Source organism: Salvelinus alpinus, chromosome 39, assembly GCF_045679555.1.
Source record: "Salvelinus alpinus chromosome 39, SLU_Salpinus.1, whole genome shotgun sequence".
NCBI classification, from domain to species: Eukaryota; Metazoa; Chordata; class Actinopteri; order Salmoniformes; family Salmonidae; genus Salvelinus; species Salvelinus alpinus.
In genome coordinates this window covers 1,013,733-1,039,718 of record NC_092124.1, presented here as the reverse complement: position 1 = coordinate 1,039,718, position 25,986 = coordinate 1,013,733, and the positions used below count along the sequence as shown (strand labels likewise).

Below are 25,986 nucleotides of genomic sequence, written 5' to 3'. Positions count from 1 at the left end.
ACCCTACCTGACACCCTAGACCCACTCCAATTTATTTACCGCCCCAATAGGTCCACAGACGACGCAATCGCAACCACACTGCACACTGCCCTAACCCATCTGGACAAGAGGAATACCTATGTGAGAATGCTGTTCATCGACTACAGCTCAGCATTTAACACCATAGTACCCTCCAAACTCGACATCAAGCTCGAGACCCTGGGTCTCGACCCCGCCCTGTGCAACTGGGTACTGGACTTCCTGACGGGCCGCCCCCAGGTGGTGAGGGTAGGTAACAACATCTCCACTCCGCTGATCCTCAACACTGGGGCCCCACAAGGGTGCGTTCTGAGCCCTCTCCTGTTCACCCACGACTGTGTGGCCATGCACGCCTCCAACTCAATCATCAAGTTTGCAGACGACACTACAGTGGTAGGCTTGATTACCAACAACGACGAGACGGCCTACAGGGAGGAGGTGAGAGCCCTCGGAGTCAGGAAAATAACCTCTCACTCAACGTCAACAAAACAAAGGAGATGATCGTGGACTTCAGGAAACAGCAGAGGGAGCACCCCCCCTATCCACATCGACGGGACAGTAGTGGAGAAGGTGGAAAGTTTTCAGTTCCTCAGCGTACACATCACGGACAAAATGAAATGGTCCACCTACACAGACAGCGTGGTGAAGAAGGCGCAACAGCGCCTCTTCAACCTCAGGAGGCTGAAGAAATTCAGCTTGTCACCAAAAGCACTCACAAACTATTACAGATGCACAATCGAGAGCATCCTGTTGGGCTGTATCACCGCCTGGTACGGCAACTGCTCCGCCCACAACCGTAAGGCTCTCCAGAGGGTAGTGAGGTCTGCAGAACGCATCACCAGGGGCAAACTACCTGCCCTCCAGGACACCTACACCACCCGATGTCACAGGAAGGCCATAAAGATCATCAAGGACAACAACCACCCGAGCCACTGCCTATTCCCCCCGCTATCATCCAGAAGGCGAGGTCAGTACAGGTGCATCAAAGCAGGGACTGAGAGACTGAAAAACAGCTTCTATCTCAAGGCCATCAGACTGTTAAACAGCCACCACTAACATTGAGTGGCTGCTGCCAACATACTGACTCAACTCCAGCCACTTTAACAATGTAAAAATTGATGGAGAAATGTATCACTAGCCAATTTAAACAATGCCACTTCATATAATGTTTACATACCCTACATTACTCATTTCATATGTATATACTGTACTCGATACCATCTACTGCATCTTGCCTATACCGTTCTGTACCAGTCATTCATTCATATATTCTTATGTACATATTCTTCATTCCTTTACACTTGTGTGTATACGGTAGTTGTTGTGAAATTGATAGGTTAGATTACTCGTTGGTTATTACTGCATTGTCGGAACTAGAAGCACAAGCATTTCGCTACACTCGCATTAACATCTGCTAACCATGTGTATGTGACAACTCTGTTTTAAGAATATTGTTTGTTGATCACACATTCTCAACCGAAGCTTTCATATAGTCAGCAAGCACAAGACAGCGCAGAGAAGCGGAGGAAATGTTATAGCGGTACTTTGACACACATAGGCAAGAGACGTGCTTTGACAATACAACCTATGAATTACAGAATAAAGTTAGGAATTTTCATGCGAGACAGGAGTCAGGATTTTGGTTTCAGTGGGAATGAATAGGAAAATAGCCTAGGCTCTAGGTGAAAATATAATTCCCCGTCATGCCTCTCTGAATTGTTAGCAGACTTAATGTCGTAAATTGGGCATAGGCCTATAACATTTGTGACTGTCTGAAGATTCACAATGACAGCTCAAAGCAGCACTCATTTCATAGGCTATACTTGTGTTTATTAACTGCATTCGGGTTGCATGTGCGGTCCAGCAGTGTCAATTAGGCATGTGCTTTGAATTTATGATGACTTTGTGTGAAAAAATACACCAGGCTAAAGAAAGCTTCCATGCGACAACCTGCTTGGATAATGTGATATTTGATTTTTTGCTAATCTGCCGATGCGCATGTCGTGTATTTTAAGGAATTACATTAGTGCCACATTGGGGAATTTCTTTTGTAATTTCCTAGGTTATTATTTCGGGAAATGTGAAGTGTTCCCGAGACAGTCCCGGGATCCTGGTTACCCATGTTAATCCCTAGTTGACAGCAAAGGTTCCAAGACAATTACATCCTAGTAAGGACGCAAAATCTGCTCACATGTCTTCTGTACTAGCCCTTGATGCTGAAAAAAAAGACTAAGAATACTCATGTCTCCTGAAAATGACAGCAAAAACTAGCTTCTGAAGTACCTTATTCTCTTCCAGGAATTTGAGCTTGACGGAGACGTCGTTGCGCATCTTCTCGTACTTCTCGCGGTGGATCTGGAACTGTTGCTGGGAGTGTTCTATCTTGGGCAGCGTGGTGGCATCCCGCAGGCCCAGGTTCAATTCCTCCAGGTCTGTGCGGTACGCGTCGAACTCAACCCTACAGGTGGTGTCAAAAAACAGACGAAGGTCAACTACATACTCTTTTTTTTCACTTGCCAACGGTCAACGTTTTTCCAGACAACGAGGAGTTGGTTATACAACACAAACAGATCTGGGACCAAGCTAGGGGTAGTAACACGACCAACAGTCAAACAAAATCCTACAAAACATTGATGAAACTTCTCCAAATCACTAACTTGGACATAGCAATTTCCTAAACTGCCTAGGAATAACGTATGCTGTCAAAATGTTCAAAAAGAGGATGCAAGTCAGTCAACGAGTAACAGTAAACCAATTTAAACTAATATTCTCATATTACCTGGCAATTTCATACTGTTTGATGTTAATCATAGTGTCCTCAATTGTTTTGTCCACCAGTGTGTTCACACTCGCAATGAAGAAGTTGATTGCTCCCAGTAGGCTCTCCCCATTTTTGGACAAAAGTTTGAGAGTGTCAGCATTGTAGCCAAACTCCTCCTGAAAGACAAGATTGCATCACACACGTTAGACAATTCAATAAGATATCAACTATCATAGAGCAATTGTATTATCTGAGCAAGCATAGTATTGTTGAATATGATCAAAATACTAATTCCCTAAAATGAAGCATTTCCTAAAGAGATGAATGGATATTGCGTGAACCCTCAATCAAATAAAATTGTATTTGCCACATGCGCCGAATACAACAGGTGTAGACCATACAGTGAAATGCTTACTTACAAGCCCTTAACCAACAATGCAGTTAAGAAAACAAATTTAACAAGTAACAAATAAAAGTAACATAATTAAAGAGCAGCTGTAAAATAACAATAACGAGGCTATATACAGGGGGTATTGGTACAGTATCAATGTGCGGGGGCACCGGTTAGTCGAGGTAATATATGCATGTGGGTAGAGTAATTAAAGTGACTTACGCATAGATAATAACACAGAGTAGCAGCAGCGTAAAGGGGGGGGGGGGGGGGGGGGGGCAATGCAAATAGTCTGGGTAGCCACTTGATTAGATGTTCAGCAGTCTTATGGCTTGGGGGTAGAAGCCTTTTGGACCTAGACTTGGCACTCCGGTACCGCTTGCCATGCAGTAGCAGAGAGAACATTCTATGACTAGGGTGGCTGGAGTCTTTGACAATTTTTAGGGCCTTCCTCTGACACCGCCTGGTATAGAGGACCTGGATGGCAGGAAGTTTGGCCCAGTGATGTACTGGGCCATACACACTACCCTCTGTAGTGCCTTACGGTCAGAGACCGAGCAGTTGCCATACCAGGCAGTGATGGAACCAGTCAGGATGCTCTCAATGGTGCAGCTGTAGAACCTTTTGAGGATCTAAGGACCCTTGCTAAATCTTTTCAGTCTCCTGAGGGAGAATAGGTTTTGTTGTGCCCTCTTCATGACTGTCTTGGTGTGCTTGGACCATGTTAGTTTGTTGGTAATGTGTGTACTACTCCCTTCACAGGACAGCGCAAACTGGCTCTAACCTGAATAGAAAGGAGTGGGAGGCCCCGGTGCACATTATTGTCCAGTCTGAGATATGGTTTTTACTTTGCAACTCTGCCTAGAAGGCCAGCATCCCAGAGTCGCCTCTTCACTGTTGACGTTGAGACTGGTGTTTTGCGGGTACTATTTAATGAAGCTGCCAGTTGAGGACTTGTGAGGCGTCTGTTTCTCAAACTAGCCACAAATGTACTTGTCCTCTTGCTCAGTTGTGAACCGGGGCCTCCCACTCTTTCTATTCTAGTTAGAGCCAGTTTGTGCTGTTCTGTGAAGGGAGTAGTACACAGCGTTGTACGAGATCTTCAGTTTCTTCTTATTCTTAAATCTCAGAATAATAGACTGACGAGTTTCAGAAGAAAGGTCTTTGTTTCTGGCCATTTTGGGCCTGTAATCGAACCCACAAATGCTGATGCTCCAGATACTCAACTAGTCTAAAGAAGGCCAGTTTTATTGCTTCTTTAAATCAGGAACACCGTTTTCAGCTGTGCTAACATAATTGCAAAAGGGTTTTCTAATGATCAATTAGCCTTTTAAAATTATAAACTTGGATTAGCTTACACAACGTGCCATTGGAACACAGTAGTGATGGTTGCTGATAATAGGCCTCTGTACACCTATGTAGATATTCCATGAAAAATCTGCTGTCTCCAGCTACAATAGTCATTTACAACATTAAATGTCTACACTGTATTTCTGATCAATTTTATTTTTTATTTTAAAAATGGACATGGACATTTCTAGGTGACCAAACTTTTGAACGGTAGTGTACATTTAATCATTATAGAATTCCCTTCAAGGGTTTCCAATTGAGAGCTCATAGATCAAATAACAATTCAGACAGTCACATTTAACTTCCAACCATGAGTTGTGCTTTCTTAAACCTAGAAACATGTTTATTTAAACCTTTCATACAAATGGAAGTCTTAACAAACCACAAACGTTTTGGCCTAAATGTCACAGCAAATAAACAATGACAGACTTACTCATTATACAACAGAAGGCTGTTAAATCTTAGATGAAACATGGCAGTGCTACCATCTTAAAAACAGAACATTGAAACACACACACACCTTTAATTTGGCAGCAGTTGGGGATGTGCATAAATCCCATTACAATAAAGAAAGAACATGAAGTTCAGGATCCACCCAGTTTACTGTTCACAATTGCCTTTAAATCTGACAAGGGTTTTAGGTTGCTATCATTTACGCATAAGCAAATACTTAAAAACATGTATTTCGATTAAATGTGCCGAATTAAACAGGTGTGGAATTTACCATGAAATGCTTGATAACAAGCCATTTCCCAACCATGCAAAGTTAAAAAGTAAGAAAAATGTGCACAAGAATAAGGAAATATTAACACAAAATAACAACAAGAAGACTATGTACAAGGAGTACCGGTACCGAGTCAATTTGCAGGGGTACGAGGTAGTTGAGGTAATGTGTACATGCAAGTAGGGATAAAAGTGACTAGGCAATCTGGATCAGGGGTTGGAACCAGTTCTGAATCTGGATCAGGGGTTGGAACCAGTTCTGGGAACATAACTGAAAACCGTAAAATAACTAAATGTTTGGGAGGCACAGAACCAGAACGAAAGTGATCTATACAGTTGCCGGGAACAGAAACGCTATTTTAAAAGCATGGAAACTGGTTAATAACCTTATTTTATATTCCGGGCATTTTTTTCCAGTCCCACAAAAAAAAATGCAACAAAGCACCTATGAGTGACAGTGAGGGCTTTGCAAACTTATTATAGTGTCTGCCTGCCTGCCAGCTGAAAATCTTTGCCAGTGTGTGTAGGCTACCTCCCCTCCCTCCTGCATGCTCCTGCATGCTTCATGCAGTCTACTGTAGTTACAGGCGTGATTCAAAAATTAGGGAAGGGGATTTTCAAATTAGGGAACAATGGATTCACTTTTTCAATTCTGGTTAAGGATACTACCGATATCACGTTTCACATTGGATTTATTAACTACAAAAGTATTTTTTAAATTTAAATTCTGGTGCCACTCCACACACACTAGCTAGCTCTGGTCTAGCGCTTGAAAACTCTAGGCCACATTATGTGTAATGGAACTGAGAGTCATGATCAAGGGCTAGCTCTGGTCCAACGTTAGTTAAGCCAACTCTGAAGTTCAAAGACATCCAAACTTTCTTCAAAGACACCGCTCCTTCGTAGATATAATTCTGTGGGTCTAATTCAGCTCATGCATGTCATAACAACATGCCCATTGCTTCATGCCCAGCGCTCTCCTCGCCCTTCACTACACTTGTCTGTCCAAAGCATTTACATATCTTGCCCCCTCCATAGCAAGCTGCTCTATCCACTCGAAGTAATTTAATGTAAAAAAAAAAGACAATGATTTCAGAGGTTTAAAAAGGAACAGAAAGAAACTATATAAACCATTACTTTTTGGGGGTTCGAACCGGTTCATAACTTCATTTTGCTGGTTGGAACAGTGGAACAAAAGAAAACACAGTTCTGTTCGGGAACAAAACGATTGGGAAATCATTTTGGTTCCAACCCCTTGTCAGGATGGATAGATAAAACAGAGTAGCAGCAGTGTATGTGAAGAGTGTGGAAGTGTGTATTTGTGAGTGTAGCGTCAATATGCATGTAGGCGTGTTTTGTGTGTATGAGCGTATGCAGTGTGTGTGTGTGTGTGTGTGTGTGTGTGTTGGAGTGCCAGTGTAGTATGTGTGAGTGTGCATAGAGTCAGTTCAAGAGAGTCAGTGCAGGGGGGGGATTTTTTTTTTTTTTGTATTTCATACTATTTCAGTGTACATCAACGCATTTACTACAAATAATAAATAAATAAATAAAATGATGCATCATGTATGAAACAGCTAAGTCACATAATAGGTCTGGCTTTGCATTGAGCGGTCTGTCTTTTAAACCCTTTTTATATAGAGACAAATGAAACCAATTTATCAAAGGCTTTTTAGTGCGTTTGAGAATTCAACACAAGTGAACCCACTCAGAATCAGCCGCACTGAGGCAACCTGATGCAGCTCAAGTAAAAAAAGAAAAGGGAGAAAATCACTGACTGATCTGACAGGTGAATGCAAAATAGTGGAAACCTATCCAGTTCTTTCACCTAGCTATCAGCTTTTCTTTTTTTGTCTTCCTCCTCAAGAAATGCTGGCGGGCATGACAGATCAGTCCCCCGTTTTGAACATGTAACTCCATTAGTTGCGGCTGAACAGTTTGTTTGTGTGTTTAACTCTGCTTGTAAACACGCTGGATGATTCAGAATCCACTGAAGAGCTTGTACGATTCATTGACGAGAGATACTTACGAACTCAAAGAAACATGTCGCTGGTTTCGGAGGATTCAAGCATTGTTAAGGACAACCAACAAAACAAACCAAAACCAGGTTGGCCAATAGGTATCAACGATGGAACCAAACCATCACCTAGTGATGGGCGAGTGGGGAGAGGTTTACTGATATGGATGTTGACTTGTTAAAATCCATCAATGAAAGGCTTGCCAAACTTGATATCTTGGATATATTACGAGAGGACATATATGCATTATGTGCTAGTCTAGAATTCAGCCAACATCAGATTGATGATCTAAGGAAAGAGAACACGGCGCTGAAAGGTACTGTAGACTCTATTCATAGCAAGGTGGAGGTGGTGCAAAGGGAGAACAAACAACTTAAAGAAACCTTGCTTGATGTACAGTGTCGATCAAAGCGGAACAATCTAATATTCTCAGGGATACTGGAGAATGACAACAGCAGAGGCTGTGAGGACAGTCCGAGACTTTATGTCAACTCAACTAAAACTGCCCACTGATGTTGTGCTTAATGCCACTTTCTCCAGAGTCCATAGAATAGGTAAGGCCTCTGGAAATAGGCCACGGGCCATTATTGCATGTTTTGACAAATTTAAGCAAAAGGAAATGACGAAGAACACGGGAAGAGAACTCAGAAACACTGATTTTGGGATGAATGATCACTTTCCCACCGAGATCAATGAAAGGAGAAAAAAACGATATCCCATCATGAAGGAAAAGCGTTGCCTGAATCAATGAGTCTCCATGGTGATGGATAAACTTTATATCAACGGGCAATTGTATCAGGACTCTAGAGTAACTCCCTGGCTATTTTAATTTAATGTTCAAATCTGAGTTTGTGTGTTGTAGTGTATCATGACAACTTCAACTATAACGAATACATGCTCTATTGATCTCCACTTGACAAGGAAAGGGTTGCATATAGCTCAGGTTAATGTATGGAGCCTTCCTAACAAAATACATGAGGTTTTTAACTTGATCAACATAAATAATATTCATATTTTGGCTTTGACCGAAACGCATTTAGATGCATCTGTAAATGATGGGTAAATTAACATTCAAGGATATAGTCTACTGAGAAGGGACAGGAATAGGAATGGTGGGGGTGTAGCACTGGATATTCAGAATCATATACCTTTTAAGAGGAGGGATGACCTTAATGTATGTCAAATAGAGGCACTATGGGCTCAAGTACATCTGCCTCACCAGGCACCCATATTGGTAGGATGTGTGTATAGACCTCCTAGCTCTAAGGTGTCCTATCTGGATGACTTATGTACTGGGTTTGACCAGGACACAGATAGCAACAGAGATGTATTTATCTTGAGTGATTTTAATATAAATTGGAAGGATCACAATAATTTGAATAGAACAAAATTGATGAGATATGCCAATAACTGTGGTTTGAAACAAATGGTTAATGATACTACTACATCTTCAATTAAGTTGGGTCATCGTTCAGACAAATGCATTGATCTGATTTTCTGTAATATACCATTGCAAGGCTTAAAAGCCAGATCAATGCCAGTGGGCTGGACAGACCATAATATTGTGACCATAACCATGAACACCAAGGTTCCAAAGAAACCCTCTAGAATTGTGGTCAAAATACATTTTAAAACATTTAATCATGAGCTATTTCTAAATGATTTGGCTGCTGTACCCTGGGAGCTGATTTATCTAGAGGATGATTTAAATCACGCTACAGAATGTTTGATTGATTTACTCACTGAGGTAATGGACCATCATGCCCCTATAAGAAAGAGTACAGTTGGTGCCCGTCCATCTCCATGGATTGATGAGGCTTTTTCTCAAAAAAATATGGCAAAAGTCTTAGCAGCCAAGTCAAAATTAGAAATTGATGAACCGAATTATAGAACATTACGTAATTATGCAGTTAAATTGAATCGAAAGAAAAAATAGTTATTTTACAACAATGCTTTTATTGATTGTAAAAATGATCTAAAAAAAGAAATGGAACACAGTTAAGGGCTTACTTGGTACATCTATCTCATCATGCCCATCTAGTGTGGAGGTTGACAGGAGAATAATAACAAAACCAGTTGATAGCGCCAATCATTTTGCAGATTTTTTTTACAAAGAAAATTAAATTACTGAGCAACAATCTAAACATACATTCTTCCAAATAAGCTATTGTCCAATGGATTGATGATCATATTATGAGCAACAAGATCTGCTCTTTTAGTCTGCAAACAGTGTCAGTGGAGGAGGTGTTAAACCTATTGAAGTCATTACCTGATGGTAAATCTACAGGTTATGGTCTTATGGACAATTTTTTGCTTCGCTGTGCTGCTCCCCAGATTGCAGTTCCACTGAGATACATATTTAATTGGTCACTGGAAAAGGGGATGTTTGCAAATGTATGGAAGCATGCGAAACTGTGTCCTATTCCGAAAGACTGCAAAGAACCCATTACTCCTGCCAATAGTCAACCAATTAGTATACTCCCTACACTCAGTAAGATATCGGAGGGTATTGTGAGTAGACAAATGTGGGAGTACATGGAAAAGAATGATCTGATTACAGCCAATCAGCATGCTTTTCGCAAAAACCATTCCACTGCATTGGTTGACATGACTGACCAGTGGCTCAATGCTATGGATAATGGCAAGTTTGTGGGTGTACTATTTTTAGATTTCAGTGTAGCATTTGATTTAGTGGATCATGAAATAATTTTGACAAAATTAATGCATTATGGTTTTAAGGAGGTAGCATTGAATTGGGTACAGTCATATCTAACTGACAGGAAACAGTCCACCTATATCAATGGTTCATTTTCTTCCCCTCATGTTTTAAATTGCAGGGCAGCTGCCTTGGGCCACTTCTTTATTTAATATATACCAACGACCTTCCCTATGCCTTAGTTGAAACTCAAGCTACTATATTTGCAGATGATACTACAATTTATGCAGCAAGACAATCGGTTCAACAGGCACAGCAGGCTTTACAAGGAGATTTGGAGAATATCAGTGAGTGGGTTTGCCAAAACAAACTTGTTTTAAACACCAAGAAAACCAAAGTTATGTTGGTCTGTTCAACTAGAAAAAGGCCAAAACAGCATGGGATACAATTAAGTATGGGAGGAGTACAAATTGAAGAAGTGGCAGAAACCAAATTATTGAGAGTGCAGCTAGACAACTGCTTATCATGGTTGTCTCAAATAACTAATCTATGTAGAAAAAATATTAAAACAGCTTCTGTTTAAAAAAATATATTCAGCAAATAACACAAGCATTAATTGGGAGTCAGGTGAACTACTGTTCTGTGGTCTGGGGAAATGCATCATCAAGTGAAGTTAGGAGGCTGCAGAATGCACAGAACAAAGCAGCAAGGATTGTTTTAAGGTGGAGATATGGTTCTTCTGTTGCAGTCATGCGCAGTGTTCTTGGTTGGTCATCAATCGACCAACCAAGAAAAGGTAAAAGAAAAGGTAAAAAACATGCTTATTTTATTTCATAATATACATCATTTAAAAAGGCCAAGTTTTATTCACAACGGTATTCAGTTGGTAAGAGACAGACATTCAGTAAATACTAGGAATAGATTGTCCACCATCTATGCGTTATCCAGACAGAAAAGAGAAATAGGCAAAAGAACATTTCGATTTAGAGCAATAAATAAATTGCATAAATTAACTGAGCAAACTAGAACCCTTTCAATATATAAATTTAAACATTATTTTAAAACGATTTAAATATAATACATAGAAAATGAAAATGTGTTTGTATTATAAATTGTATTTTAATGTTTAAGGACTCTTGGAAGATTAGTCCAAATGGGGACTAAAAGAGATCCAAATCAAATCAAATCAGTGGTTATGAGAAGAAAAAAAAGTCCTATATCAGTGGTTAGTGTCAACTACTTCAACCTACTCCAGCTTCACTTTGCTCGGTAAGGTCAAAGTAAAAAAATAAATAATAATAAAAAAGAGTGTCTGACTCACATGGAGCTCCGGCGACTTGAGGCCGAGGTCAGCGAAAGCGTCGCCCAGCTGCCGCTGAGTCTGCATCATCTGGGTGAGCTGGTTGGCCAGAGTCTGGGTCAGCTTGACCACGTGCTCGTACTTGAGCTTGTTGTCGCGCAGCACTTCGATCTGCCCCTCCAGCTCCAGGTCCACCGTCCGTGAGCCGCGGCCCAGTTTCTCCGACAAGATCTGCCTGGTGCACTGCGGGGAGAGAAGTGTTAGCATTCCTAATGTAACTGACAAAAGAAATGGAACGATTTAGCATTAGCATTCTAAAATAACGGACCTTGCGTTTCAAACAAGTTAGCGTTAGCATATATTATCCCAGTGTAACTGACCTGGGGTTTCGAACGACTTAGTGTTAGCATCGTTAGCATCCGAGAGTAGCTGATCTTGGTTTCAAACGAGTTAGCACTAACATTGTTAGCATTGAGAACCCAACATCAGATACACAGTCAGAATCCTAGTGTAACCAACCCCAGGTCTCAAACCCAGGTCATCGACTTGTCTCAAGACCATGTTAGCCCTCCAAGCTAAAGCCTGTGTGTTGGCTCTGGGAGCAGACAGATTTTATTTAACGGTTATCTAAAGCTGTGATCACATTCAAGGCAATATCTTTAAATGGATATTAGAAATGTGTATGTAGTGTTGTGTATTATCACTGAGAAACAGTTTGGCTGCATCAGATGTTCTACAGCAACCCTTTTGTCTCGTTCTTTTGTAAGGGTACAATAAAGCAGGGGAGCCATCGGTAAACATTCACAGCACAATGGGGAATTATGGACAGATGAGTAGCTCACCAATCCAACTATGGCTATGAAAAGCTGTGTGTGTCTGTTGCGATGCCAGCTGCAGATGCAAGCCAGTTTGAAAAATGAAAGGAAAAGGGGTAGTTTACCTGTCCAAGTCGGAAATGGATTGTGGGAGGGAGGGAGGGAGGGACTAAGGAAAAAGCAAGGTTGAGAATATGTGAGTGAGAAGGAGGGGGCAGTAGGTGCTGGTGGCAAGTATTACTTTGTATGTGTTGATGCTCCACTTCCTCACTAGGTCCAGTTTCTCCATGGCCGGGTTCTTCAGGTCATCTGCCAGGACCACCGGCCCGCTATGTGGCTGCCCTTGCATAGTGCCTGAAGAGGAAGGCGACTGTCATGAATGTTGAGAGAGGCTGTATCTGTTAGCTTGGAGCTCTGGTAAGATATCATAAAGTGTTAAGAGAATATAAAATGTAGATGTGAAACTATGGTGAATCAATCATAGGATTGATATGCAATTTCCAGTCGTGTCAGACTGGAACATGGAGACACTGAGTCAAAGTTAGATGCTGACTATGATACTTTGACAATTATCATCTTCAGCTAAAATACCACAAGTATATACGCTTACCTGCAGGGAAAATACAAGCAACTGCAAGGAGTTTCATTTAGAATAGAAGGGACAACCTGCAAGGAACTACGGGAGCCCAGTGATGCAAGGAGGATACAGGAGTTAAGCAGGGATGCTGATTAAAACTCGGGTGAAGCTGTGTAAGGCTTGGTTGGTACTACCAAGTGTGTGTTTGTGAAATGTTGAAACAAGACGAGGACCCTTACAGCCAGCTATGGGAGAAATGCAGACAACCGTCAGAATTAGTTGCCAGTAGCCTAACCTCAGCTGTTACGAACCAGGGACCACCGTCAAGCTTTCAGGTAGTCACATCCTTCACAGCTAGAAGCCAAAGGTGAAATTTAACGAATAGGGAGAGAGAGGGGAAGGACGCGAAGACAGAAGAGAAACAGCAGTAGAAGTCGATGAAGGACGTGGACGATGGATTTTGAAGGAATGACAGAGCCTTGATAAAAGAGGGAGAGAAAACCCCAACCAGAAAGAAGAGAGGGAGCAGAAAGCAGGTCCGTATTTCGCATCTCTGTTGCTGTAGGTACCTTTCTGTATCTCAGTCTGACTATCGCTGATGGGTCGCGCCAGGCGGCTAGCCACGGCCGAGCTGGGAGCTACAGGTGCCACGGGAGACGTGGGCTGGCTTGCCGACACTGGAAACAGCAGGCAACAGTGGCGATTGATTCGTGAGTCAATTCATCAACACCCCCCTATCTAGAGCTGTCAAATGGAACCTCCCATAGGTCCTCCTTGGGTGTTCCTTTAAAATGGCACTATAAATGTGGCGGCACACCACTAAGACCAAATAAGGGGTGTAATCTGGAGATGACAGGCACATAACAGTACCACTGGACTAAAATGGGATGCAATGGGTTCAGTGGCGCAACTAGGTTCATATTGTACCAAGTAAAGACTCCTAGAGCAATTGGACTACCTGACATCACATTGGACAATGTACTATACCGGCACCTTGATATTTGGTTTGATGTTACTTCTCAGTGAAAACTCCATGGGGTAAGCCTATGCTTGACTTTTAATGAAAAGCACTGAGATGTTGCTGTAAAATGACAGTGTTCTATCATTATGGCCTTACTGTCTTCATAGACTTGCCTTTGGACGCTTTTATGGGTTAGCCAGTTGATGTGACAGATCAGGTTGGGGCCTGTATTCATAGGGTCTCAGAGTAGGAGTGCTGATCTAAGATAAGTTTAGCCTTTTAGATCATAAGGAATGAAATATCATACAAACAGATCCTAGATCAGCACTCCTAGATCAGACACTGAATACTGGCCCAGGTCAGGAACATTCTCAGCGTGTTGATGTGTCCTCATGAACACCACATACCCACAAAACACACAGACAGGCAGGTATACAACAAACAGCAGAGTTAAAAGTTGGTTCGACCCAAAGCCGCCTTGCTGGTGATGACTGGGTGTTAAAGCAGATGCTAAGTATGTTACTACTATCAACCAACACTACTGTATGCTACCATATCTGCTAGCCATGTCAGAAAGGACTACCCCTTTCAAAGTGTACCCACTTCATTATGATTATTAATGCCCATGTAATTTTTCAACTGTGCTGTTTCATAAAAGTCATGAACCTTTCTATTCTCATAGTTTCTACAGATTGTAAATGAAAATGTTTTGTTAACCTCTCTTGGGTAGGGGGCAGTATTTTGACATCCGGATGAAAAGCGTGCCCAAAGTAAACTGCCTGTTACTCAGGCCCAGAAGCTAGGATATGCATATATGTAAATTTGGATAGAAAACACTCTAAAGTTTCTAAAACTGTTAAAATTATGTCTGTGAGTATAACAGAACTGAAATGGCAGGCGAAACCCCGAGGACAAACCACCCCCCCGCCCAAAAAATATTCAGCCTACCTCTATTTTCAAATGGCTATCACTTTAATTATAAGGCTATGTTCTCCCAGATTGCAGTTCCTAGGGCTTCCACTAGATGTCAACAGAAAGAGTTAAGCTGGTTTTTGTAAAAATTTGCCAGTTTTTCTAGGTGGCTCCAATTTTGGCTGTAGTGTTTCCAAGCGCATGGAAGAGAGCGCGTTCTTTGGTACTTTTCTCCGGTAAAGACAATAACGATTATCCGTCTTAAGTTTGAGCATTTATTTACGTATTAGGGTACCTAAAGTTTGATTATAAATGTTGTTTGACTTGTTTGGAAAAGTTTATTAGTAACGTTTGGGATTCATTTTGGATGCATTTTGATGGAGGGAAACTGGGTGGATTATTGACTGAAGCGCGAGTTATGGATATGAAGGACATTATCGAACAAAAGGAACATTTGTGATGTAACTGGGACCTTTTGGAGTGGCAACAGACGATCATCATTAAAGGTAAGGCATTTTTTATATCCCTATTTCTGACTTTCGTGTCGCACCTGCCTGGTTGAAATATGTTTTTCATGTGTTTGTATGCGGGGCGCTGTCCTCAGATAATCGCATGGTTTGCTTTCACCGTAAAGCCTTTTTGAAATCTGACACCGCGGCTGGATTAACAAGAAGTTAAGCTTTATTTTGATGTATTACACTTGTGATTTTATGAAAGTTAAATATTTATAATACTGTAGTTTGAATTTCACGCTCTGCAATTTCACCGGATGTTGGCCAGGTGGGACGCTACCGTAATATTTCAGCCATTCCTGAACCTGCGACCAAAAACAAGGTACATATGGGCAGTACTAAAACAAGTGATCATCTAATGATTCTGACACTTCATAGCAAAATTTGCAGAGCTGGGATGGTTGTATCCCCAATAAATAAATAAATAAAATATATTGGTTGCAAGAATTTGATATAGTAATTTAAACTGAAAAACGTTCTTATTAGTGAAACATTAAATGACAAATAGATGAAAAAATGAGAGAAAAAATATCACCGATATAAAGACATTACGTGGACCTGGACAACTTCTGAAAAGGGCAGTCGAGTTGAACATTGTTGCATAGATAATGTATCATTGAAGTGAAACTTTTTGGTTCTGTTAATTACAGTCACGAGTCAATCGATGCAAACATCAAGTCTCTTTGTGTTCAGAGTGATAAAATATATCTACATGACTTGAGAGGAGGGAACGATGGCCACTCAAGAGTCCACGGCAACCTCCGGACGCCAGCCCCTCCAATCCGTTGCCAAGGGGGTGAGAGTTAATTTATTTTCATGTTTAACGAGGATGCTATGATGAAAGGGGTGCCAGGAGTAAAAACGGAGATCAGAGGCGATTCATTAAAACCCAATTGGACTCATCTATCCATATCGCAGGTGCTGGACAGAGGGGCAGCTTGTTAGGGCGACACAAACAAAGTACCTTGCATTTTGCAACCTGAACTGGAACACCGGGGTTGAAGAAGTTTGAAAGTTTCTTCAAGTGCAGTCGCAAAACCCATCAAACGCTACGACGAAATTGGCTCTCATGAGGACTGCCACAGGAAAGGAAGACCCAGAGTAACCTCTGCTGCAAAGGATAAGTTCATTAGAGTTACCAGCCTCAGAAATTGCAGCCCAAATAATTGCTTCAGAGTTCAAGTAACAGACACATCAACATCAACTGTTCAGAGGAGACTGTGTGAATCAGGCATTCATGGTCGATTTGCTGCAAAGAAACCACTACTAAAGGACACCAATAAGAAGAAGAGACTTGCTTGGGCCAAGAAACACGAGCAATGGACATTAGACCGGTGAAAATCTGTCCTTTGGTCTGATGAGTCCAAATTTGAGATTTTTGGTTCCAACTGCCGTGTCTTTGTGAGATGCAGAGTAGGTGAACGGATGATCGCCGCATGTTTGATTCCCACCGTGAAGCATGGAGGAGGAGGTGTGATGGTGAGGGGGTGCTTTCTGGTGACACTGTCAGTGATTTATTTAGAATTCAAGGCACACGTAACCAGCATGGCTATCACTGCATTCTGCAGCGATACGCCATCCCATCTGGTTTGCGCTTAAATGGGACTAGCATTTGTTTTACAACAGAACAAAAAGCAAAAACTAAAGCAGGAAGTAACAGTGACTCACTCAATATGGAAGTGGTCAGATGACACGGATGCTACGCTACAGAACTGTTTTGCTAGCACAGACTGGAATATGTTCCGGGATTCATCCAACGGCATCATCAATAAGTGCATCGACGCCGCCGCCCTCATAGTGACCCTACATACATATCCCAATCAGAAGCCATGGATTACAGGCAACATCCACTATCAATGAGCGGGACACTAATCCGGACACTTATAAGAAATCCCGCTATGCCCTCCGACGAACCATCAAACAGGCAAAGCGTCAATACAGGACTAAGATTGAGTCCTACTACACCGGCTCTTATGCTCTTTGGAAGTGCAAGGGCTTGCAAACTATTACGGACTACAAAGGGAAACCCAGCCGCGAGCTGCCCAGTGATGCGAGTCTACCAGACGGGGTAAATGCCTTTTCTATTTGCTTTGAGGCAAGCAACACTGAAGCATGCATGAGAGCACCAACTGTTAGAAAAACCTTTTGCAATTATGTTAGCACAGCTGAAAACTCGTCCTGATTAAAGAAGCAATAAAAAAAAACTGGCCTTCTTTCGACTAGTTGAGTATCTGGAGCATCAGTATTTGTGGGTTCGATTACAGGCTCAAAATGACCAGACACAAAGACCTTTCTTCTGAAACTCGTCAGTCATTCCATGAGAGAAATTGCCAAGAAACTGGAGATATCGTACAATGCTGTGTACCTCTCCGTTCACAGAACAGCACAAACTGGCTATAACCAGAATAGAAAGAGGAGTGGGAGGCCCCGGTGCACAACTGAGCAGCTTCATTAAATAGTACCTGCAAAACACCAGTCTCTACAGTGAAGAGGCGACTCGGGGATGCTGGCCTTCTAGGCAGAGTTCCTCTGTCCAGTGTGTTTACTTTTGCCTATCTTTTCTTTTTATTGGCCAGTCTGAGATATAGCTTTTTCCTTGCAACTCTGCCTAGAAGGCCAGCATCCCAGAGTCGCCTCTTCACTGTTGACGTTGAGACTGGTGTTTTGCGGCTACTATTTAATTAGCCTTTTAAAATGATAAACTTGGATTAGCTAACACAATGTGCCATTGGAACACAGGAGTGATGGTTGCTGATAACGGGCCTCGGTATGCCTATGTAGATATTCCATTAAAAATCAGCCGTTTCCACACACACACACAGAGAGTTGAAGTCGGAAGTTTAAAAACACCGTAGCCAAATACATTTAACTCTGTTTTTCACAATTCATGACATTTAATCCTAGTAAAAATTCCCTGTTTTAGGTCAGTTAGGATCACCACTTTATTTTAATGTGAAATGTCAGAATAATAATAGAGAATTATTTATTTCAGCTTTTATTTCTTTCATCACATCCCCAGTGGGTCAGAAGTTATACTAATTGAGTGTTTGGTAGCATTGCCTTTAAATTGTTTAAAGGCGTTTGGGTCAAACGTGTCGCACAGCCTTCCACAAGCTTCCCACAATAAGTTAGGTGAATTTTGGCCCATTCCTCCTGACAGAGGTGGTGTAACGAGTCAGGTTTGGAGGCCTCCTTGCTCGCACACGCTTTTTTCAGTTCTGCCCACAAATGTTCTATAGGATTGAGGTCAGGGCTTTGTAATAGAAACTCCAATACCTTGACTTTGTTGTCCTTAAGCCATTTTGCCACAACTGTGGAAGTATGCTTGGGGTCACTGTCCATTTGGAAGACCCATTTACGACCATACTTTAACTTCCTGACTGATGTCTTCAAATGTTGCTTCAATATATCCACATAATTTTGTATCCTCATGATGCCATCTATTTTGGTAAGTGCACCAGTCCCTCCTGCAGCAAAGCAAAGCAGGTTATGTCGATATAGGACTCGATTTACTGTGGATATAGATACTTTTGACCCTGTTTCTTCCAGCATCTTCACAAGGTCGTTTGCTGTTGTTCTGGGATTGATTGCACTTTTCGCACCAAAGTACGTTCATCTCTAGGAAACAGAATGCGTCTCCTTCCTGAGCGGTATGACGGCTGCGTGGTCCCATGGTGTTTATACTTGCGTACTATTGTTTGTACAGACGAACGTGGTACCTTCAGGCATTTGGAAACTGCTCCCAAGAATGAACCAGACTTGTGGAGGTCTACCATTTTTTCCCCCTGAGGTCTTGGCTGATTTATTTTGATTTTCCCATGTCATGCAAAGAGGCACTGGGTTTGAAGGTAGGCCTTGAAATACATCCCCAGGTACACCTCCAATTGACTCAAATGATGTCAATTAGCCTATCAGAAGCTTTTAAAGCCATGACATCATTTTCTGGAATTTTCCAAGCTGTTTAAAGGCACAGTCAATTTAGTGTATGTAAACTTTCCACTTCAACTGTATATATTTATGGGATTGGAAATGATGCAGACAATTACACTGATGGAAGCCACAATCTGCAATATTAAAGCTGATCTACCTAGAAAAGGAAAAAACTGTAGAAAAGGAAAAAAACGGATACAGTCTTTACAAGTCTGGTTACTGTACCTTTGTATGGTCCTGATTCAATGATGCCCTCTGTCATTGAGGCAAAGTTGCCGGAGCTGATGTGGCTTTCTGACAGGTTCAGGTCACCGTAAGAAGGGTCCTAAAGTCAAGAAGGAAAAATGCATCGGTCAGAGGATAGGGGTTCACATGGAATAATACCCCAGTGGTGTAAAGTACTTAAGTCCAAATATTTTAAAGTACTAAAGTCGTTTTTTGCGGAATTTATAATTATATAAAACTTTTACTTCACTACAGTCCTAAAGAAAATTCTGTACTTTTTTACTCCATATATATTTTTCCCTGACACCCAAAAGTATTCGTTACATTTTGAATGCTAGCAGGACAGAAAGTGGTCCAATTCGCACATTTATCAAGAGGACATCCCTGGTCATCCATACTCAACACAAATGCTTTGTTTGTAAATTATGTCTGGATGTTAGTGTGACCCTGTCTATGCCAAAATAAAATAAACATTTAATTGTGCCGCCTGGTTTGCTTAATATAAGGAATTTTAAATTATTCAAACTTTTACTTTTGATACTTAAGTATATTTAAAAACTAATACTTTTACTCAAGTAGTATTTTACTGGGGCATTTTATATTAAAAAATGTATCTTTATTTTTACTCAAGTATGAAAATCGAATACTTTTTCCACCACAGGAATACGCTCATGAGTTTGACGCATTCTCACGGTTTACAGAAACTGAACAAATGCAGAATTGAAATGATCAAAAATGTGCCTATACACAGACAACATCAAAAGTGTCATAGACTGTCACGAAATGTAACTACAATCATCACTAAAGATTAAAAATACTCCTTACAACTGAAGGACTTCAAGAAATAAGTGTCCTGCACAGATTTTATGAGCATAGATTTTCCCTTTAACTTCTCTAGGGTAGGGGGCAGCATTCGGAATTTTGGATGAAAAGCATGCCCAAACTAAACTGCCTGCTTCTCGGGCCCAGAAGATATGATATGCATATAACTGGTAGATTTGGATAGAAAACTCTAAAAAGTTTCCAAAACTGTTAAAATAGTAAAAAACCTAGAAAAACCCTGGAATGAGTAGGTGTCCAAACTTTTGACTGGTACTTGCATAATTAATATTATGGTGTTTCTATACCAAGAAAAACCCTCTCAGTTTCCGTTAGGTTGGAACGGAAAATATGGCGCTGTACAACGTGACGGTCGGGAGTAGGCTACAGTACTTGGCCATTTAGCTAAAGAATCCCTGTGAGACCCGGGTTCAATTCCCCGACGGGGAGGAAGGACTAGGATGTCCTTGTAAATAAGAATTTGTTAACTGACTTGCCTAGTTAAATAAAAAGGTTACACTAAGAGCATTACATTTCTACACCCTAATTGTAGTCTGACCAATACCCAACCGGAGATTAAGTGAAAATAAAAATCATTGATTTATCAAGACCAGTCTCCATGCCTGTCTCAGAACAGCGTGAAACGGTGCTAAAATAGTAGTAGGCTATTGCTTCAAATCCTTTTGCTTCTAACTTCAATATGCTCTTTAAATAAATAAGACCTACACCACATTACTCAACACTAGTGAGACTCATGTCGCCTACAGTATATCGAAAAATATGACGTGACTCTCCGCCAATAATTACATAGAGGATTGGAGGATTCTCAATTAAAACCAAACGCAGCCTCATGGGTCTCCAGGTGGCAGCCGGCACGGGTAACACGCATTTTGCACTGCGATGACTTAGACAGCTGCACCACTGGGGAGGCCCAATCCACAAAGTATCAAAATACAGAGAGGTGTTGGTAAAGGTATATTGTCCTGCTAATAGCACATAATGGGCTATTATAATATTGTACATGGTGTCCAGGTCAGGATAACCAAAACATTTCTTTATTAAAAGACTTTCAGAAAGAATGTTGGTACTTATTTCTTTTGATCCAAAGCCATGAATGAGTGAATCACTCAACTTTATGTAGGTGCCAGGCTATATGACTGTGCCATCAACTTGATAATATATAATGATATTTTGGAGGTTATTTCATTTTCCAAAAAATTAAAGTGAGCATTTGTAATCTGAATAATAATTTGTGTCAAAATAATATTTGTAAAGGCCCAAAACATTTTTAGAGGGAGAGAAACGCTGGGCCAATTGTGCGCCGCCCTATGGGACTCCCAATTACGGTCGGATGTGATACATAATAATACTTTGTATTATTTGTTTTGTCTTCTCTGGTGAATTAAACTGAAATTGCAACCAATCACGGACGGTTGTGATACAGATATTAGCCAAAAATGTCATATCGGTGCATCACAACTGACAACCAATTATCCTCTTTAGAGAGTGGAGGAGAATACCTGCTGCCTGATCCTACTGATTACAACTACAATCATGTAGCTAAAGTGGCAAGCTATATGAAATTAAATCCTTTATTGAATAATTGTATGGCACTAGGAATAGGGTTAGACTATCATTGCTGGGGAGATAATTTGGTAACTCTTTACTTGACACCCAGTGTCATGGTCATAACCATGTCATATGTCATGACAGCTGATATTATGACAGGTTATGACAAGTTATACGGTCATGACCCCTATATTTACAAGTGTTGTGACATATATTGCGTTATGTTATGGCTGGTTATGAAACCTACATAAGTGTCAAACCCCACATTTATTCATATTATATATTTTTTCAGCCAAGTAGTTTCCTTTGGTTTGAATCTTAAATCCTTTGTTGTTGTTGTTGTAATGAACTCTTTACGGTCATGTTTTTTCATCATTTTTTAAATAACTTAAAGAAAATATACTTTATGACACCGACATGAAGCATTATGACCATCATGTGTCACTTTACTTGGACTAAGAAAATACCCTAACAATGTCAAGAAGCATTATGACCATCAATCATATAAGCCAGATGTCTTTAAATCTGTCATTAGTCAAAAAGAGGGTGTTTTATCCTGCTCCTGAAATCTGCTCTTGCATTCATCCCAGTCATCAGCAACAGCGCATTGGGGTAGGTACATGTCTGACATCAATGTGTGCGCAATAACATTGATAATTTTACAACAAACATAGTCATGGCCAAAAGTTTTGAGAATGAGACAAATATAAATTTCCACAAAGTTTGCTGCTTCAGTGTCTTTAGATATTTTTATCAGATGTTACTATGGAATACTGAAGTATAATTACAAGCATTTCATAAGTATCAAAGGCTTTTATTAACAATTACATGAAGTTGATGCAAAGAGTCAATATTTGCAGTGTTGACCCTTCTTTTTCAAGACCTCTGCAATCCGCCCTGGTATGCTGTCAATTAACTTCTGGGCCACATCCTGACTGATGGCAGCACATTCATGCATAATCAATGCTTGGATTTTGTCAGAATTTGTGGGTTTTTGTTTGTCCACCCGCCTCTTGAGGATTGACGACAAGTTCTCAATGGGATTAAGGTCTGGGGAGCTTCCTGGCCATGGACCCAAAATATCAATGTTTTGTTCCCCGAGCCACTTAGTTATCACTTTTGCCTTATGGCAAGGCGCTCCATCATGCTGGAAAAGGCATTGTTCGTCACCAAACTGTTCCTGGATGGTTGGGAGAAATTGCTCTCGGAGGATGTGTTGGTACCATTCTTTATTCATGGCTGCGTTCTTAGGCAAAATTGTTAGTGAGCCCACTCCCTTGGCTGAGAAGCAACCCCACACATGAACGGTCTCAGGATGCTTTACTGTTGGCATGACACAGGACTGATGGTAGCGCTCACCTTGTCTTCTCTAACAAGCTTTTTTCCGGATACCCCAAACAATCGGAAAGGGGATTCATCAGAGAAAATGACTTTACCCCAGTCCTCAGCAGTCCAATCCCTGTACCTTTTGCAGAATATCAGTCTGTCCCTGGTGTTTTTCCTGGAGAGAAGTGGCTTCTTTGCTGCCATCCTCCAAAAGTCTTCGCCTCACTCTGTGTGCAGACGCACTCACACCTGCCTTCTGCCATTCCTGAGTAAGCGCTGTACTGGTGGTGCCCCGATCCCGCAGCTGAATCAACTTTAGGAGACGGTCCTGGCGCTTGCTGGACTTTCTTGGGCGCCCTGAAGCCTTCTTCACAACATTTGAATCGCTCTCCTTGGAGTTCTTGATGATCCGATAAATGGTTGATTTAGGTGCAATCTTACTGGGAGCAATATCTTTGCCTGTGAAGCCCTTTTTGTGCAAAGCATTGATGACGGCCCGTCTTTCCTTGCAGGTAACCATGGTTGACAGAGGAAGAACAATGATTCCAAGCACCACCCTCCTTTTGAAGCTTCCAGTCTGTTATTCGAACTCAATCAGCATGACCGAGTGATCTTCAGCCAAGTCCTCGTCAACACTCACACCTGTGTTAACGAGAGAATCACTGACATGATGTCAGCTGGTCCTTTTGTGACAGGGCTGAAATGCAGTGGAATTTTTTTGGGGGTGGGATTCAGTTTATTTGCATGGCAAAGAGGGACTTTGCAATTAATTGCAATTCATCTGATCACATGCAAATTGCCATCATACAAACTGATGCAGCAGACTTAGTGAAAATCAATATTTGTGTCATTCTCCAAACTTTTGGCCACGACTGCACTGTTGATACTTAGGCTATGGTGTAATGTAATGGTTTGCCTTGTATGGTAGCTTTTGTGGGTTTTGACACTCATGTAGGTGGCATAACCAGCCATAAAATAACAACATACCATATTTCACAGCAGGTCCAAATATATGCGTTATGACCATATTATGACTATGACGCTGGGTGTCAAGGTATTTCTTGCCCAATTTATCCATCATTACATTTGTGGATTTTTTTTTTTTAACAAGAACAATGGAAGCCAAGCCATCTGTGCCTTACGAATGACTATAGAAATTATGCCAGTCAGTGCAGGGCTATTCATTATGTGGAGGCTGGTGTGGCTCTGACTTGGGCAAACTGCTGATTTCGACATGTTCCAGGAAGTAACATTGTGTATCCACTTGCCCAATCAAGCAGTGCATTGTCCCACTGGCTCTGATTGCAAAGTTGCTTAAGCCTACCTATTCATTCTGTCCTCGTTATTATGTCGCAATAATGCGGTTCCCTTTCAAATAAAAAAACTAAAGTACAAACTCAGTTTTGAGAAGCAGTGCGTGCATGTAATTATGTGTAGTGAGTGAGTGCCAAAGGGGATGCTCTTTCCAGCCTTTACCCTGAACACATCCTCGTGGCTCTCCTCCAAGTCTCCATTGCTGGTGACCGATATCTCTGCCGCAGGGCTCCTGTGGACCTCCTCATCCATAGTGCTGTCCTGCAATCACAAACAGATATGGTAAGATATTAAACACAGTGTTTCATACATTGCATGAGACTTAGCTCAATTTCCTCTTCCAAGTGTGCACGAGTGAAGCTGTAGGCCTACGCTTTTAACCTAAAGTTTGTCTAGAAGAGTAAGTAGAGGGCTCTCAACAGAATTGGATGACTATGGGCTGCCATCTTGTGGTCACTGCCACTAGAAGTGATGAACAATACTGCAAGATGTTATCTTATTAGAATGGTTTTTAAACAGAGACTCAAGCTGAGTTATTGCATAAAAGGAGATCAGTCAACTTTCAGAGAATTACACAAGTTACCTCACATGCAAGCTCACCTGACCACTTCATAGAGCAAGAATAATAGGAAAACTTCAAACGTTTTTTAGAGCACTGATACGGAGAGAGATGTGGTTTAGTGAGGAAGAGGGCCGAGGTCAGGTTAGGGGAGAAGGAACAGTTTATTGCCCACATCACTTAATTTACTGCCTAGCAATAAAGATGTAATGTTTAGAGAGAAGGAGACTCCACCCAAATTGGGATATATTTATTCACCCATTGTCTTATGCAGCTGTATGACCCAGTGGGTGAATAAACTTGGTTTGAGCTTGATTAACTTCTTATGCTGCAGGGGCAGTATTGAGTAGCTTGGATGAAAGGTGCACAGAGGTGCCCAGAGTAAACGACCTGCTCCTCAGTCATAGTTGCTCATATATGCATAGTATTATTATTATTGGATAGAAAACACTCTGAAGTTTCTAAAACTGTTTGAATTATGTCTGTGAGTATAACAGAACTCATATGGCAGGCAAAAACCTGAGAAAAAATCCAAACAGGAAGTGGAAATTCTGAGGCTGGTCGAAAGATCCCATTGAAATTACAGCGAGATAAGGATGAGTTTTCACTTCCTACGGCTTCCACTAGATGTCAACAGTCTGTAGAACTTTGTCTGATGACTCTACTGTGAAGGGGGGCCGAAGGAGACAGGAATGAGTCACCACTGCCATGAGGTGACCATGCGCATTCACATGAGAGGGAGCTTCGTTCCATCGCTCATCTGAAGTCAATGTAATTCTCCGGTTGGAACGTTATTCAAGATTTATTATGAAAACATTCTAAAGATTGATTCAATACATCGTTTGACATGTTTCTACGGACTGTTACGGAACTTTTGGACATTTCGTCAGGTTTTAGTGAATGCGCTCTTCTGAAGTTGGATTTGTATACCAAAGACGTGACAAAAATAGCTATTTGGACATAAATGATGGACATTACCGAAAAAAACAAATTTCTTGTGGAAGTGGGAGTCCTGTTAGTGCATTACGACGAAGTTCAGCAAAGGTAAGTGAAGATTTATAATGCTTTTTATGAGTTTTGTTGACTGCACAATTTGGGCGGGTAACTGTATTGCTTGCTTTTGTGGATGAACGCTGTTTTCAGATTATTGAATATTGTGTTTTGCCGTAAAGCTTTTTGAAATCTGACACAGCGGTTGCATTAAGAACAAGTGTATCTTTAATTCTATGTAAAACATGTATCTTTCATCAAAG

At 41.2% G+C, this 25,986-nt stretch overlaps 1 protein-coding gene across 3 annotated transcripts in view; it reads right to left on the bottom strand.

The window, feature by feature from the left end:
* Window positions 1-25,986, bottom strand: part of LOC139566637 (arfaptin-1-like) — a 37,191-nt gene that overhangs the window by 3,120 nt on the left and 8,085 nt on the right. For 2 of the 3 annotated variants that reach the window (XM_071387877.1, XM_071387875.1), the window contains 6 exons: window positions 24,337-24,435; window positions 19,147-19,246; window positions 12,271-12,383; window positions 11,236-11,457; window positions 2,798-2,955; window positions 2,302-2,476 (listed from right to left, as the gene is read on the bottom strand). In XM_071387877.1, coding sequence (XP_071243978.1) covers window positions 2,302-2,476; window positions 2,798-2,955; window positions 11,236-11,457; window positions 12,271-12,383; window positions 19,147-19,246; window positions 24,337-24,426 — 858 coding nt within the window. In that variant the 5' untranslated portion in view covers window positions 24,427-24,435. Of the gene's footprint in view, window positions 1-2,301; window positions 2,477-2,797; window positions 2,956-11,235; window positions 11,458-12,270; window positions 12,384-13,175; window positions 13,284-19,146; window positions 19,247-24,336; window positions 24,436-25,986 lie in introns of all 3 variants that reach the window. The other variant, XM_071387878.1, reaches the window with a different exon arrangement.